This window comes from Amblyomma maculatum, chromosome 4 (assembly GCF_055883805.1).
Source record: "Amblyomma maculatum isolate TAMU_Amacu chromosome 4, ASM5588380v1, whole genome shotgun sequence".
Lineage (NCBI taxonomy): Eukaryota > Metazoa > Arthropoda > Arachnida > Ixodida > Ixodidae > Amblyomma > Amblyomma maculatum.
This window is the reverse complement of record NC_139347.1, coordinates 34,071,228-34,088,948: the sequence shown is the minus strand read 5'-3', so window position 1 is coordinate 34,088,948 and position 17,721 is coordinate 34,071,228. Positions and strand designations below refer to the sequence as shown.

Below are 17,721 nucleotides of genomic sequence, written 5' to 3'. Positions count from 1 at the left end.
GCCGACGTTCACATTTACCCTCTCTCCTGCCGGATAGTATGGCAGTAGCAACTGCACCAGATCCCTTATCCCCAATTCAATTTCAAGGTCAGCATGACATTGGCATTGTTTTGTGGTCAGGAACACCAAATTTACCCCTTTGTTGAATACAGGTATTCCTCTAAACTCCAAGTAGTGACTAGAATTTCCAATTTGTGAGGAGCATATTACTAGTAGTACTTTTACCAATGCGCATGTGCTGCTCCTACTGAAAGCACTGACAAACATAGATACAAATACCACGCTTTGTACTGCCATCACCGCAAATTAGAATCTTAAAACCATAAATGTTATGAGTTAAGCAGGGAAAATAAGATGACCGGGTGGGCCTTTCGATATTCCTCCACGCTTGTAGATAGAGAAGAGATGCCTGTCGAAGCTGTCACTCTGGGACTGCACGACACTGTTACAGAGGAAGGGAAATAAATGCACAACTGACACACTGATCTTTATGTACAGGTTTAATAAGAAACACTCGTATACCTAGTATACAACCTTCGGTGCAATGTCTCATGTTTTTTTTTTTTTTTTTTTTTCCTCGAGCAACAACACATATGAGAAGACAGCGTTTTGTTTCGGCTAAACATGCTCGCAAAAAGAAAAACAAAATGTCATCGACAAAGAGTGAACGAGCATACGTTACAGCTGCAGTTGGCGGACTACATCTAGACTTCCTTAAGGCTTCTAGCAAAAGAAGGAAGAGTCAAACACGAGAGAACAGAGCCGCGAAATGATGACTTCCATTCTCCAGCGAGCGGCGAACGGTCACCGTCGATCATCCAGTCTTCCATTGGGCTTCTTTGTGTACCAAGGCCGAAGGCAAAGAAAACAAGGCAATATGTTGCCTTTGCTCTCAAGGAACGCCCCGGTAGCATTCGAATCCAACGCAGTTGCTTGAAATAAATTGCCCATAATTAAATGAATCATTGAATGCCAAATAAACAGTGCACTGGGATACAAGAATCTGTTTGCGGAAAATCATCGCGATGAAATTGAGCAGCATCATTTTTATTCTAATTTTTTTTGTCATACGATTCTTCTATTACCCTTTTTTAACTTGATGAGTTTTTTTTATATACGTCTGCCAATAGTATTTTGATATTATAGATCTGACTAGAACTTCTACTGAGACGACTACCGGCCCAATGTTGTCATCAAAAGAATGTCACGGCCATTTGTAAGACAAGGGAAACGTAAGAGTTTACACATTCGTCCAGGATTAAGCAATCTGTTCCGAAAACTTTAAATATTTATAGTTTGATTACGTCTGAGAATTGCAAATATAGCGAAACGCACTGAATGATATTCTTGCATGGTGAGCCAACTGTAGGTCATCATCAATAATTTGATTTACATATTTTTTCTTCTAAAATGTTAAATATTGGCATTAAGATTTGTTCATGAATCAGTTTTCTGTCGATCATACCTGATTCCGCAGGTAAAAGACATTGTACCGTGTAGGTATACAGACGTCTATATTGAAATGAAGCCAGAGCTACAGTTTAACTCCTATTAAGTTATCCGAACACAAATTTTTATGTTACAGCTATTCTTGTTTTACGGTGCAATAATCCGAAAGGAATTCGATGCATTTCAAACATGCAATGAAATTTCTCTAGATATGCGCTGACAACTTGAGTTGTGTAGCCAGTTTAATGTAGTTCGCCCAAAGACACAAAGTTTATACAACCCAAAATGCCTACCTTGCGACTTACTCCCTCTGAAGAAGTATAAGATAAATTTGTGCAGACTTCAAATATGACTTTGAATCATCTAAGGCTATAAGTGTGATTCACATCACATGAACATTGTTTTCTTTAATTTCAGAATTTTTTAAACCGCTGGTTTTAAACAACGGTTGTACATTTTAATGCATATTTTGCTCGCAATAAACCTTGGAACCAAAGTTGGTTGCACAACACTTTAAGGATTCGTCATTGGAATGTAAATACATCTGATTAGATACTTTGTGTGGTAAATTAAATGTTTTAATTCTCACGCGCTTAGATGAAGAAAGTCAGTTATTTTGCAATAAATTTGATCTCCTTTCTAGGCAAAGGATGGCGTTTAAAGGTGACAGTCTGAAAGTTTGTAAATGACACATTCCAATTCCAGGCATTTATGTTTGGTGGGGGATTGCACACTTGCAGTAGCTGCAAAATTGTTTGTGAGATAACAATTATGTTACTATCGTAGCTAAATTTGGTTTTCAAAATATGTTTAACTACGCAAGCTAATTGGGGCATTTCGGGCAACTGCGTCACCAACCATAGTTAGTATTGAACAAACTTTTATACAAGGTGAGCTATTCATGCTGAAGATATTGCACACACTGACTCACACTATTGTCTGAAACGGCAAAACATAACACCGTTCACCAAAACTGCACTTTGGCAAAGATCAAAAATGCGTCCAGAAAACCTAACTTTCATACTAGCGGGATTTTTCCCACCATCGATTATGCAGGAGCAAAGCAACGACAACAAATGCAAAACTTCTCTGCCTTTCCTCAAAAGGCCCCTTTGCATCACATGAATCAAACCCAGCTTTCTAAGCTTTGTACACAAATATATACACAGGCGTATGTATGTATATATACAAAAACAATTCAAATGAGTTTTCTTTCAAGTATACGTTAGCAGCAGCGGTTGACGTTCAGTCTACTTTTGCTCCCCTTTCTCACGCTCTCAAGCGGCTTTTTATCCATCCGAGACCCACATATACTACTTTGTCAGTCTCCTCCTTTAGCAGTGACCTCTTTCATATTCATGAGGAAAAGGAGCTTTTCAAAATAAACATTGGCCCAAACTTGCTTCACGTGACTTCGTTTCGCTCGACACACCCGTTACACAACTCGCGCCATTTAGCGTACACACAGATTCAAGCGTCTATTTTCAGATAAAGCTCGGGAGGAAAAAAAGGTGGTTGATTCGATTCTAAGAATGCGAATGTACAAGTGCAGAATTTGTTGTTTCTGAAGACCACGTTTTCCATCAATACCGAGCGTAAGCGCGAACCAAAGCATGGCGCATATTCCTCTGAATGTTTAGTCCGATTCTCTAGGATATGTGTCTCGTGTGTTTAGCTCTGAAACCACTGATGAAAGCCTGACACGAAGCCAGAGGGGAGATTTAGAGTCTATCACTGCAGATAGTTGCACCTCAGGAGAACTATTTAGAGGTTATTCGAGATACCAACACTAGGAAAAGGCAGAGATCAGGATAAGATGCGCAAAGATCACCACTGCCATATCTAGACTCATTGTTCTTTACAATTTGTTTTCGTAACCTTAATTTATTTATTTCAACTGCTGCCTTGATAAACTAAGCAAGCAGAGCTTACAACTTTCTGACAGTGGAATGCAGGGATCGCTGTTTGCGGGCTGGAACTAAGGGCATTTCCAAGGCTTAATAAACGAGGACAGAATGACCGGAAGACACAAACCTGCCAGGCACCTGTGTCGTGCTGTCCTCGCTAATATATCGCTGGAAAATGTCTCAAATTATACCCTTCAGTTCGCACTGCGCCGAACGCAAAGATTGGCCCAATAATTCGCGGAAAATGTTTTAGATTACAGGTAACTCATCGGTTCATTTGTATCTATAGACCGCACAACTGCAGCAAAATAAAAGCATCAAGCGCATGTTTGGTGTAGTGACTTCGTACATCATTATAGTAATTTTTCTTTCCGACGTCGATATCGCAAGTACAGTTGATACGCTTTAAAAAGCACGAAGAAGCATTCCAAGCCACATAGACAGTATTTATGCTGCGTGGTTCAATCGCGTAGGGGACACACTTTGAACTCACGCTACCGTGAAGGCGAACGTTAAAGATGTTTGAAACGTTCACGACGTCTAAGGGGAAAAGGGGCATCCATCTTTGCAGTGACAAAGTTTCAATCACAAATTCACAATATACTTTTTTTTTTTTTTTTTGTCTTGTAACACATACTGAGCTCTGACACAAGGAAGGCTTTTGCTTCCCGTACTGCAGCAAAATGCCGTGCCAGACGGCAGAGACATTGTGTCGGACATAAGCATTCAACAGCCAACGAAATATTGCCCTTATTTGGCGAAGCATAACATTACATGCGATGCAAAACAAGCGGGTATAGAGGAACGCAAATAAAAGTAATGTTTATCAAGCTCCGTCGAAGCTTGTGAACATCCGACGTTTCCATTGAGATGCTCCAGCGCTTTCAAAACGTTATGCATAGCTTGCAAGCAACCGGGAAGCTGTAGCAATGCTTAGTATTGTCACGTGTATGAACGAGGGAAAGAAAAATGAAGTTTCAGCACTGTTCTTCAGAGTCTCCGTCTCTTCGCTCAAATTCTAAGGGCATTTCATTTGAGTAAATGGGACACTACCGGCATTTAAAAAGAAAATGCTATCAAGATTTCTACGCGGTCAAGGACACATGTATACTGTGTGGCATCCGGCCGTTCCATTCACTCTTCTATAACATGCTCCACTCAGTGTATTACAGTCCAAGTTTTGTTAAAAAAGAAGTGTTAGACGCATTCGGCACGTTATATTCGATGACCTCGTTAGGTGGAACTCAAGTGTTGCTTACAGCGTCGCCGACATCGCTTCCCGCTTGAAGCAGCACAAGGTTTACATTAGATTCTTAGTTCGATCACTAAAGGTGGCTAGCTCAAAATATATAATTTTTGTTATGTGAATGTCTTAAGCGGGAAAGATAACGTTTGAACGCTGTCGAGAGGCAGCGCTTGGTTGAAGCCGTCGCCTTCGAGAACAGTTACGTGACTACTTCCAGGGGGAATCGCAGTGATTGGTGAGCTTCAGACCCGCAAGCAATGATAGACGACATTTCCTTCTCTTCGCCGGCAGCAGTGAACACTTGCCGTATTCCATACACCTCTGGCCTATAGGGGTAACAAAAATAAACACTTGTGAAGTGGCACCGAACTTTTCTCAAACCGAATTACGTCATATCATTCTTGACCGTTGCAACAGAACGACAGAATGTCGATAGCAGTACTGCTTGCCATACGTCTAACTCATCGCGCCGCGCCATTTGATTTGAAACAGTTCACGTGCCATTTACGAACTCGCAAATCAGCACAGGGAAAAAAAAAAGTAATCGGTTAAAAGCGAATGAAAAAGCGAGTCCACGGTTGGTTGGGGACACGTAAGGTATACAGACCAGACGCACGACCAACACCACGAAGCGGCGGCATTGCACTGTCGTACCGACGGCTTCTGTTACTTGGTTGTGGGTGTTGAAAGCTCGCACATGGTGGTCGCCTCTACGCCGGCGGCAAGCGTGCGTCGGTCAGTCTGCCAGCAACGGCTTTGTTTGTGCGGACAACGCGGCGACGTCGTCGGGCCCCTCAGCAAGCGACTGTCCGAGGACGGGGTCAGACTTTGTCCCTGGAGCCCTTGAGGTCGTAGCTGAGCCGGCGGCCGTTGGCGATGGACGTGCCGTCCATGACCGCGCGACGGTGGCACGCCGCGGCGGCCACCGCAGCCGCCGCCTTGGCTTCCCGCTCGAAGATGTCGCACGCGGCGTCCTGGTCGGACTTGCAGCGGGCCATAGGCTGACTGCTGGTGCTGAGCACATGCGCCAGGTCGTCGGCCACCTGAGTGGGCGACAATGACTCGGAGCCACACGAGGAACTGTCGCTCAGCTCGGACGTGGGCGGTCGGCGACTGAAACGAGGCGAGTGGCTGCCAGGCCGCCGGCCCAGGATCTGCGCCTGGATATGCTCGCAGATGCGCTTGAACCTCCGGATTGGACCTGCGTGGTGTGCAAGACGCGATGCTCCGTGTTATTGGTGTTTCGCCACTGGCTCACATTATAAGCCGGTCTTTTAATAAGAAAAGGCCGCATGGAAGCCACGTCTAGCTGATTTCAACAAGGTAAGCTTTTAGCTTGACAAGACAGTACTATTCACAGAAGTAGCTCCGTTTGTTCCACCTTGGCTAATAAGGTGATTGGTGTGTTTCTATTCGACTGCTCTACTCCTTCCTCGATCTCTATGAGTAAAGCTGGATATGTTGGCGATAGGTTTTTTAATATCTCCGTTAGAGTTAAATTGTTAAGAGCTATTACGCGCTAGTAAATAAGCAAAGAGGGCATAAATCGTCCGAAACGCGTTACGTAAGTATTTGGTGGAGACAAAAGCCACATCTGCAAACTATCGGCCCGACAGTTGTACTTTAAGAGCGTTGTGTTGAGAGTTGAGTCCGTGTAGCTCCCTTTCTTGTGTGTGCATTGCTTGGAATAAAAATCTCGTAATACATATGAAAAGGCTGCGTCGTACACTGAAAGTGCGTTAAAAGATAGAACTAAGTTCAAGAAACATGAGAAACGGGCGGCTATATTGGACGCAGTGTCTATTCCGCAGAGTTAGTACTCAACGGAATAGACACTGCGTCCAATATAGACGCATCCGTCTTCCGGCTAAAGAGAGTAATTACTCATTAGAGTTCTTCATGTTCAGCCACCACCGCTAAAAACCCATAATACTTCTCAGAAACATTGTAGTTTAAGAAAAAAAAATTGTTCTGGTCGAGGGATCGGACCCGGGACCACCGTCTGCCTAGGGCAGTCTATCTAGTAACTAAGCTCATGAAGCACATAATGGGGCAAGGCCGCATAGTTGAACACGAAGTGAAAGCAACGTTTGTCAAATATTTAGGGGAATATCTCAATGCACAGTCGATTTTTGCTAAGGACGTAAATACTCATCAGCGTCCACCCAATGGCAGTCATAGATCCACAAATGAAAGTTATACAGCATTCAGAGTGAATTAGTTTCCTAAACCCTGAATTACCAGTTTCACTGTGCTAATATAATTCTAAACGAGTTCCCTGTACAAGTGCCAAAGCTGCATAATGCTGCTAATATGCGTGACGAAATGGTGTTATTGACGCGATCATTATTCTCATCACTATTAACCAATTCATTGCCACATTAATAGCTTTACTCCTTTATTGCGCTCCATCGGCCATTTATTTGTGCTTCCTCATCCCAACACTGGATACCAGCTCGTCTTTTTAAATGTCACCTGAATCGTTGCTACTGAATCTATACTTTTCCTACTTCTTGCTTTCGGAAACCCCAGCGCTACTTACAGACGTCAGCTTCTTCTCAGCATGTAGATAAAGTACTTAGAGGAAACAAATATACAGCAACTTTTCGCAGAAAACCTGACTTTTGACGCCTAAGTGTAGAGGAAATTGTATTAAGAAAGTTATAGACGATTAATGTAGCTCATTCCACTGTGTATGCTTTGGGGACCTAACAATTCAGTTCAGTCGTCCAGTCGTGTCAGACTCTTCGTGACCCTATGGACCATGTCACGCCACGCTTTCCGGTCTCTCACTATCTTCCTAACATCACATAACTTCATCTGCAGTGCCTCGAGGATGCCATCTAACCATCGCGTTCGCTGCCTACCCCTTCTCCGGCGACCCTCAACCTTTCCCAAACATCAAATCTTTCTCCAGCGACTCCTCTCTTCTCATCAGATGATCAAAGTAGCTGAGCTTTAACTTTAGAATTTGACCCTCCAATGAGCAGTCAGGGTTTATGGTCGACAATATCGACTGATGTGATCTTCTGGCAGTCCAAGGAACTCTCAAGAGTCTTCGCCAGCACCACAATTCAAACGCGTCAATTCTTCGGCGGTCAGCCTTTTTCACAGCCTAACAGCTGTTCTGAATTACTCGCAATATATACGAATTGGGACCCACCTTACGATGTTACAAATTTTATCTTATATTTTGCGGAAAGTAAGCTTTATTCTCAGAAAAATGTATTAAAACCACATCATTCCTCGCTGTGCCAGGCACAACCACGCAACGGCAATACACACCATACAGAGAATCATTGTCAGCTGCTGCAACAAGGCAGTGTCTTCTGCTGTCTGTATAAGTCGAGTCATGTGAGGGACAAAAACAAAATGTATATAACAGCATATGACTGCGGCTGCTTCACTTGTGATTCCTGTTCTTCAGGTAGGGTGGCTTTAGCATTTGGTGAATTAAAACGGCGAAGGAGAAATATCTGCACCTGTCGCGTGACTTAGACTCCACTTAGGCGTCGCAGCCACCCACCGGCTGTTTAAACAGAAAACGAAGCGGGTGCTAAAAGAAACTCTATTATAAATTATTTAGCGGCCGTAGATAAATAGCTCGGGGTGATTCGAGTTTAGTAATACCTTATGCACTATCACAAAGCATAAAACACGCAACCAAAAATTACGTTCACAAATTTGAAAGTCAAGTTGGCAGTTATGGCGTTGCCATTAGGGCCTCGCTGTCATCTGCGTTTCCTGCACATACAGCCTCATCCGCTATATGAAACATTCGAGTTTTTCACTTTGTTTTTTCCGTGAGTTTGTGGTATCACGGGAGACTTCTATAGCTGTCTCGTAAGTGGAGCCTTCTGAAGGTCGGTTAAAATGGCTAGATGCCTTTGATAGGGTGGTGGTTGTTATATGGGTGGTTGCTAACGCTCGCCGGTGAGAGATGCAACAATACGTCACCTCGTATGGAATTGCGTAGGATTGGCCAGTAGAAGTTGGTAGCACCGCCCAACCTGGATACTGACATATTAAGACTGGATTCGGCTGCGCGGGCGACAATGAGAGACACTGTACACGTTGCGGCGTTTCGTGTGCAAGGCAGCAATAACCGGGTAATAGGCTACTATTGATCACCTAGTACGGTACCCTTAGTTTTTCACTTCCACGACGACCACAAAAGAGCAGGATTGGCGTACCCGATATAAGAGTGAAGCTTATGCAGTACACAGATGGCTTGCTGTCATGTGAAGCTCCGCCGTTGGGGCTCCCGTCTCCCACGATGCTGATGTCGACGTGGAATCGGACGTTCCTCTGGAACATGGTGGTGCTCCCCGGCCTCTTGTACTCCACCCGAAAGGACATGGGCGACACCACGCTGTGGCTTAGGTCAGCAATCTGCCATGTGCGAAAGTACGAAAGCAAGCGATAAGCGAGATTAGCTATTCACAGGTACAGTATTGTTCCTCTCGAGGTATCTTTCTTTTTTGAGGGAATTCGAGATCCAAAATTTGGCGAAAAGGAGAATTTTAGAGTTTCAGGCATTTTTAAGCACTTAAATTATCTAAAGTCCTCTAAAATGGTGTAGTTCTCGAGCTGCCGCAGAAACACATGTCCTCAGATATTGAATTTCAGGCCTAATTTAGTAAATTTTCGGTCAGGGCGTGCATCTCACTACACAGATATAATATATTCGCTTATCAAAGAGATACAAAAGCCAATTAAGCCGGCAATGTTGTTACTGTCGCAAACAATCAGGAAAGAGGAAGCGAGAAGACAAGGAGAGCATTGCGTCATCTTGGTCGATGCACTTGGCGTTTTTCAACTTCTTTTGTTGCACTGCAGGCGCATTAGAGACGAATACCGATGTGTGCTGTGGAAGGACCAGCTTCAATTATTGATAATAAACAGTCTTTAAGGCGAAAGCTTTTAATGGCTCATGCTTTCGTGGACAAAGTGTTTGCTGCTTTTGCGTCGTTCTGATTGGCCGAGGCGGGATGCATCCCTGCCAATACAATGCCACACTTGAATGCGCGCCAAGGAACGCCACGCGACAGGTGCGATGGTGTACCGTCCAAACTAATACTTGCCGGAGAAAGTGTGATAGATACAGCGCCTTTCCTTTCCTGTAAACCAATTATAACTATATGCAGCACTGCAACGAATGCCGACAAGAGGCTATAACGATGGGAGGCAAATTATAGGATAAAAACGAGAAGCTAGCTTTCGCCATTCTCCTCTTACGAGACATCTAAGAGACCTTCTAATTTTCAATTCTGCTCTGGGCTTTTAAACCGAGAACTCAGTTCAAGCCTGAGCCTTAGTTATAGCCTAAAGTGTAAAGTTAAGTTTTGTTTTGTATGCAGTTACAGCACACGACCGTTTAAGCAGTATGATGATGTCGCAAGTCCGTCAATCACTGGTCACCCGAGTTGTTTCTTCAACTTTTTAATTATTGTACAGAGATTAAGTGATTACACTGTTAAAGTTCCTGATGTTATCGACATAATTAATAAAAGAAGTGCGAGCATTCCTGTATGCCTTCGTTTGTTTCGCTGAATGTTGGCTTTTTAAAAATGCTTGTCATAATGAACCACTCATTTCTCTAACCTTCTCTCCTCAGTAGCAGACTGAGACATAAATGATGAGAAGCGAAAATTCAAACCTTAACAGCCACGTACTTGACATCAAATGCACATGGAAGGGACCTTCGCCTTCCAGTTGATGGTTATTGTGTTTGTTCTTGTTTTTGTAGGCTATTAATGCGTGAGTAATAGTGGCAATCTTTCCGTCTGGCTTCTAAAGACGTTAAGATTAAGGTCTCCTATAACTCAAGTGGGTAGCAACAAGAATGCGTTGGGTTTATTCGTCGAAGTGACAACTGAAAAGAAAATGAGCACGGGCCGAGAAGGAGCCTTAGCCCGCTAATTAGCGTTGCGACAAGAGGACTCGGGGTTCGTCTGGCCAAAGCTCTGCCTGGCAACGTTTCGCCAGTCACTCTTGTCGAAACGTTGGCTAACGGACTGAGGCTTACCCTCGATTCTCGTTTATTTCGTTTTGTGTTGTGGAGAATTCCACATACCTTCTTTCTCTGAACCATTGATCGAAACGAATTGGAATTAACCTTTGCGCGCTGACTGTCGGTAAAAGTACACTTCAAATACTGACGCAATGAACAGTGGGCCCCTGTTTCGCTAACAGCTTTTAAGTAGAGATGTCAAGAAGTTAACTGCTTCCTTAACTAACTGTATTTTAAAGTCACGGTTGCGGACTCGTGCAGCCGTCTACTGTCAGCTTTTCTTTTTCGTAGTTATCCATCTGTGGAAGCACATAGTAGAAAATAAAGATTTGATTTGATTTCTATTTTCCTAGAATACGCGTTGTATATTATTTCTACTTTGGAGTGCAGCAAAACATTGGGAATTAATCGGTCATTAAGCTGCAAAGGCCGCGTAAGAACAGCAGTAATGTGTTCTTATGTTAAATTTAAACAAAGAATTATGAATTCCGCTGTTTACACTACAGGAGTGCAAACTTCATGCCCGCGGTTGTTTCTGTTGTTACTGTGTATGCGTGCTGTAGCGAAAAGCGAAATGTCGTTGTAGTTGCTGCCTTAAGTCGTTACTAATGTGTCGCATTGAATTAAGATGTCTACGAGCAAAATACGACATTTTGACGCCTTAGAGCAATAAAAAAGCGAAGTTTTCGGAATGTACTAGTCTTTGAAATAGAGGCCAGAATAAAAGAATCTCTTATTCGACTGTGTCTTTAAATATAATAGGACATACTTCAAACTTTACATATTTATTTGGTGTTTTCAAACTTAAGTGAATCGAAAGCCTAACCAGTACTGAGCAGAAATAAAATTCTCACCCAACAGTCGGGATGCTTCTCCGTATTCAATAGAACATATGACGCATGCCAGAAATGCTACAATTCGTTCATTATACCAGCTTCGTTAGCCCCGTGAGACAGCTGGCGCGTAGAATATTTTGTCGCATTTCCTAAAGGTCTTATTCTTTGCTGCAGAACACATCACTGAAGGTATTGCAATTAGCGACTGTGCGGATTGCATTGTGTGTGTGTGTGTGTGTGTGTGTGTGTGTGTGTGTGTGTGTGTGTGTGTGTGTGTGTGTGTGTGTGTGTGTGTGTGTGTGTGTGTGTGTGTGTGTGTGTGTGTGTGTGTGTGTGTGTGTGTGTGTGTGTGTGTGTGTGTGTGTGTGTGTGTGTGTGTGTGTGTGTGTGTGTGTGTGTGTGTGTGTGTGTGTGTGTGTGTGTGTGTGTGTGTGTGTGTGTGTGTGTGTGTGTGTGTGTGTGTGTGTGTGTGTGTGTGTGTGTGTGTGTGTGTGTGTGTGTGTGTGTGTGTGTGTGTGTGTGTGTGTGTGTGTGTGTGTGTGTGTGTGTGTGTGTGTGTGTGTGTGTGTGTGTGTGTGTGTGTGTGTGTGTGTGTGTGTGTGTGTGTGTGTGTGTGTGTGTGTGTGTGTGTGTGTGTGTGTGTGTGTGTGTGTGTGTGTGTGTGTGTGTGTGTGTGTGTGTGTGTGTGTGTGTGTGTGTGTGTGTGTGTGTGTGTGTGTGTGTGTGTGTGTGTGTGTGTGTGTGTGTGTGTGTGTGTGTGTGTGTGTGTGTGTGTGTGTGTGTGTGTGTGTGTGTGTGTGTGTGTGTGTGTGTGTGTGTTTAGGTCATTTAATTGTGCAACATTCAATGACAATACCATTTTATTCCTTGTCACTGACTAAAGTCAACCCAGTTAGTGTTCAAGGAACACTTAAATATATGCATATGCAGCCAGTTTTTGTATCCGGTTCTAATGCAAGGATCGTGTGGGAACAAATAGCTGAATGTTCAGACATAGTTACTTTGCATTGTGTTAATAAATTTACCCAAATACATGAACAGCACTAAAGAAAACTTACATTAGTGAAGTCTGTCTTTTTTCCAGATCACTGAAACGACCTTCCACTTATTGGTTTCTAGTATTGTCGATGGAATCAGACAACACGTGTTTGAAAAATAATGGAGCAAGGTAACCTTTATATCGCATTCGCGTCAACTTATCAATTATTTTAGTAAGAGGGGCTTCAGCCTGATGGTAGAAGTGATCTTTCCTGGCCAATATAATTGAATATTGGCTCATAATTTGCATGTTTACCGACGGTATGTTACCTTGGTGTACAACGTGAAGACTTCAGCAGGCTCGCATTTTATTTTCTTTTACGAAAGACCGTTGTTCAGGAACCTACTCTGTGTACTTGGGAAGAACCGAGGGAACGGTTTGTCCGGCATGCCTTACCGACAGGAAGGCGTGGATGAGGTCAGCCTTGACAGAACTCAAAGGACGGTCCTTAACGAGTATCACGTGGCTTTCTTCCCTCTCGTTGGCCATCAGTCCTCCGAACCACGACCGCTTCGATAGGCTGCAGAACAGAGCATTAGGTCAAGATTCAAGCGATTCTGACAACGAATCAAACGCATGCTTGTCACGTGAAATGCAAGAAAAGAAAAAGAAAAACACAACGTTAGTTGTGCCTCCTTGCTGCCTACTTCTTTTCAGCATCGTTTAAACTTACAGGCTTTATTTTTATGCAATCTGTTATTTAAATACTTTGCTATGAATTAGCACGAAAAATATAAAATGTTGCCACTATCATACACAGCGAAAGTAGCTTCGGAGTCAAAGAGAAATAATGATGCCGTTGTGAGTGCTTCAAGACGTCACACACTTGAAAAACCTTGTATTCGTTGTCTGCAAAACACATGTCAGGCCAGCGAGTATTATTTATTGCTACAAGGAAGTTCCCCGCATGTTTTAATTGAGATGACACTGCTCTTAATTATATTTTCGCGTATACCGTGTTAGTAAACACAACATCTCATTATCTTGTTAAGCGCTTTGAAATCTATATTACAGCAGTACACTGATAGAGCCCTGTAGTAATACTTTTACAGAGTTAACGGCAAAAGGCATTGTCAAAACCCTCTTCGTTTTTGCCACTTTGATGAATTAAAATTTTACTGACAGTTTTTTCCGCGAAAAACAAACAGAAAATACTTTTTCGCTATAATTTAACAAATTTGGCTTCCGGAGCAATGGAAATTACAGTACAAGAAGTCGGAGCCAAGCTTCTGGACTTCCTGCCTTATCGTTGAGTTCAGATCCTGGTAAGTTAAGCTCCATTGCTGGAGAGAAGAGCCGGTATATAAGGGCGTGAATTATGTTGATTGATTGATTGATTGATTGATTGATTGATTGATTGATTGATTGATTGATTGAATGTCCTTTATTGAATGGGGAGGCTCATGGCCATGGATGGGGATAAAGGGGAGTAGACATAATCTTCATTGTTTAGGTCGTCACTCGAATCACATTGCTCTAACCAGGCCACTAAGCGAGCCATACTTGGCAAATATCATCTGTGTGTTAGCATCAGTTTCTAGAAGGGAACGGTAGTTCAGGCGGTAGGGTTCGATCTCGGGGTGAATTATGTTTAAGCGTAATTGCTAGGTATAATTGATTGTACTCTTTTTCTATTATTGATGTGCTTTTTTGTGTGTTCCTATGTACTGTGCCTCTTCTTTATCAGTTTTCCATCTACTTTACTAGACGCCATATCTCTCAATTTGTTTGCGCTCTTGCGCTGAGAGAAACGAGAGCATACATTAAACGTATATCATGGAGCAGATAAGGCAGCAAAGGTACCGCAGTACGCTGATCAATAGTTGCAGGAAAACTGCATATATTACATGTGATGCACAAGGTTTATTCATATGCTCTATACTTTGGTACATTGGTATATCTGACTTGGCTTCCAGAACAGCCGTAATGGGGCGGAGGTCTCCGTAATAATTTCTGTCAACTGAAGTTCCTTAACATGCACTGACATAGGACCGTACAAAGCGTCTTGCATTTCGTCTAACGAAACGCAGCATTCGTGGAATGGGCCTGTTCATTACAGCAATCTATACCTACGCCAAGAAAAAAGAGAGAAATGCAAAGCGTCTCAGTAGCAGAGCCCTTTGAAAACGAGTGACCTTGATTAGCCTGTTCGAAAAATTGTCTTTCATATTACCTTGTGGCCATATTTCCGACTGATGTCGATCCCAGCAGTTTTTTATTATTGTTGAACACCGGCTACGCGAGGATCTTTCTACTCATTTTGAAGCTCACCAGAGAGCACGCGACGCATTTATTTGAGAGAAAATGCCTCGAAGCAATGCCTTTCGATAGCGAAAATGGTCGATGGTTTTTCCCCTGAATTTAATTCTTTGACCATTTTATGGGAGCTTCGTTTTCAGTGCATTTGGCGTCTTTGTAATTAGAAAGCGATGATCTGTATACGTATATAACTAGAGGCCAAACTTGTAATGAGCTTCCCGTGAAGTTGGAAGCAGTTATTAGTCGCAGGAATGTGAATGCATACCTGCCCGCAGGTAACAGCAAGAGGAAAACTTACTCTGGTGAAGAATCCGGAGTCAGGCTGACTTCGTCTGAAGCTGAAGGAACTGCAGAAGAGAAGTAAATGCCGGAGTCAATAACGCGCTGAACGCAATGTGATGTCACCATATATTATTACATTTCACATGAAGAAACAGGACTGAAACACAGGGACTGATCTGCATAAAACACTAAGTTGATACGTAGTTCATTGGTTAAAGTTAGAACCAAAACGAACCTGTATGCCGAATTCGCTAGTAATAACGCATCCTTGGTCGCAGCTAAACAATATCAAAGATTACCTTCTCCTGTGGTTTGTATTTAGCTGGAGGTTGCGTTCTTGGTATACCGGTCTCTTCAGCGCAGATTATAAGCGGCAACTCAGAAAACAGTGTTGATGTCCTTTTTTCACTTGAAATCTAGCCAACGGGCCCCTACGAGGGGCGTTCAATAAGGACTTCCTCTGATTCACTTTTATTTATTGCAGGATGCTGAAACTGCGCATGTGTAATGACGTAAGTCACTATAGGTCACGTGCAAATGTGAAACTATGAACTAATAAAGATCTTTCTTTTGCAGGTGCTGAAGTGGTGTGAGGTGTGATAATGGATGCAGTGGAATACAGAGCAGTCATCAAAATCCTGCACTTGAAAGGCCGAACTCCAAGGAAGACGTTCGATGAGATAAAAGAACTTCATAGGGAGGATTCGACCTCATATGATGTTGTGAAGAACTGGCATCGTCAATTCAAATGTGGCCGGACTTCGGTGAAAATGGCTCCGATTGCAGGGCGACCCCACCCCGCTATCGATGAACACATCATCCAACAAGTGGAGGGCGCCATTTTGGAAACTCGCCGCGTAACCGTTCGAGACCTAGCCCAAATAGTCAAGATTAGTGTGGAGTCCGTGGAAAAAATCATACAGGACCATCATCATGTGCGTAAGGGATACGCTCACTGGGTTAATTCCCCGGCTGCTCACACCTTTCCAAAAGCAGGAATGAGTCGAATGCTCCCAGGCTCTTTTGACCATGTGCCATGGAAACCAGGACGATTTTTTCAAGAGACTGATTGCACAGGATGAAAGCTGGGTCAATCACTATGATCCGGAGACTAAACTTCAGTCGATGCAATGGAAGCACTTGGACTCACCGCCGCCAGAGAAGGCACGCGACCAGCTCTCAGCGGGCAATGTCATACTCACAGTATTTTGGGACCAGCACGGAGTAGTCTTGATGGATTTCCTAGAAATGGGTGCCACAATTACTAGGGAATACTATGATTCACTGCTGTGGAAATTGCGGGAGGCCATCAAAAGCAAGAGACGTGGCATGCTCACCAAAGGTATTCGCCTTCTGCAAGCCAATGCCCCAGTTCACAACTCACATGTTGCCCAGATGGAAGCAAGATGTTGCGGTTTTGAAATTATACCGCTTCCCCCTTGTTCACTCAACCTCGGACCATCGGAAGCCCACCTCTTTCCAACAATGAAGTCATATTTGAAGGGCAAGTATTTTCTAGATGATGAGACTTTGATTTCTGAAGCCACAACATGGCGTTTGTAACAATCTGCCGACTTCTACAAGCGAGGTATTTACAGTTGCCTAAAAAAATGGGAGAAGTGCTTGTCCCTGGGTGACACCTATGTAGAGAAGGACTAATAAATCTGCAAAGTTTCGTTGCTCTTCGTCCACAGGAAGTGGGTCAGGGGAAATCTTTATTGAACGCCTCTCGTATTTGCTTCTGCAGCAAATGACCGTGTACCATAGCCTTCTTTGACAAGCTTTCTTATGGAATTATACAAGATCAGAGCTATCTTAAACAAGTTTGAAGAACGCAGAAGCCTATACCAAAAGTAGACAGTATTTCAGCTGGTTAATGGGAAATGTATTGCCCTGTTTTTGACGTTTCAGAAGGCATTGCCTATTTCGCCTTTACGCCGTATGAGTGAATTATAATTTAGATCTGACATTTGAAGAATATTAAAATATATACACAAAATTGTCGCTTCTTCACTTGCCTCCATGTAACGTCTCTGGCGTTCTCATTTAATATCTGAATGAAGCAAGTATCTGTTGACGATAACATGTTTTTCATTACAGGCAGAAATAAAGCCGAGTTCTGACTGTGGATTGTCAGTCTCACAACTAACAACTGTTGGAAAACCTAAGCAACAACCATACGGCAAAAAGCTTGAACGAGAGGCAAGGAATGTTAGCGAGGAGTCAATAACCTGTGCTTTGCAGAAAACCTCACAACAGCGTGAATTAAGTTTTCTTTTAAACAAAAAGAAAACCAACAACGTACGTTACAAAAGCATCAACCAAAGAAAAAAATACAAATAATTGTGCTCTATACTATATAAAAAGAAAACGTTGCTTTTCATTTTGCTCTCATTTCATCCGAACATGCAAGCTCGTAAAAATATCGATTAGTAATGCAATGAACTTCGCCAATAATAATAAGGCGACACCATGTTTCCCTATGTTCCCTCCCTCTGCCTCATTATACAACATGTAATTTACTCGTAATTTCTAACCTAAGCTCAGCCATACGACACCAGAAGAAAGATGCGCAGCTTACACCCGAGCTTCGCAGTTGAAGAAAATATCGTCCGAATAGGGTTCTAGACAGGAAGCACCGAAGAGACAGTCGTTCTACCAACAAAGCTAAGCAGGAAAACTAGTGTATG

General features: G+C 43.0%; 1 protein-coding gene across 1 annotated transcript in view; it reads right to left on the bottom strand.

The window, feature by feature from the left end:
* Window positions 1-510: 510 nt before the first annotated feature.
* Window positions 511-17,721, bottom strand: part of LOC146190668 (serine/threonine-protein kinase BRSK2-like) — a 56,969-nt gene continuing 39,758 nt past the window's right edge. Inside the window, exons 15-18 of the mRNA XM_084600226.1 lie at window positions 15,048-15,096; window positions 12,887-13,010; window positions 8,796-8,994; window positions 511-5,803 (exon numbers count right to left, since the gene is read on the bottom strand). Of these exons, the coding sequence (XP_084456352.1) occupies window positions 5,424-5,803; window positions 8,796-8,994; window positions 12,887-13,010; window positions 15,048-15,096 (752 nt within the window). The 3' untranslated portion in view covers window positions 511-5,423. The remainder of the gene's footprint in view (window positions 5,804-8,795; window positions 8,995-12,886; window positions 13,011-15,047; window positions 15,097-17,721) is intronic.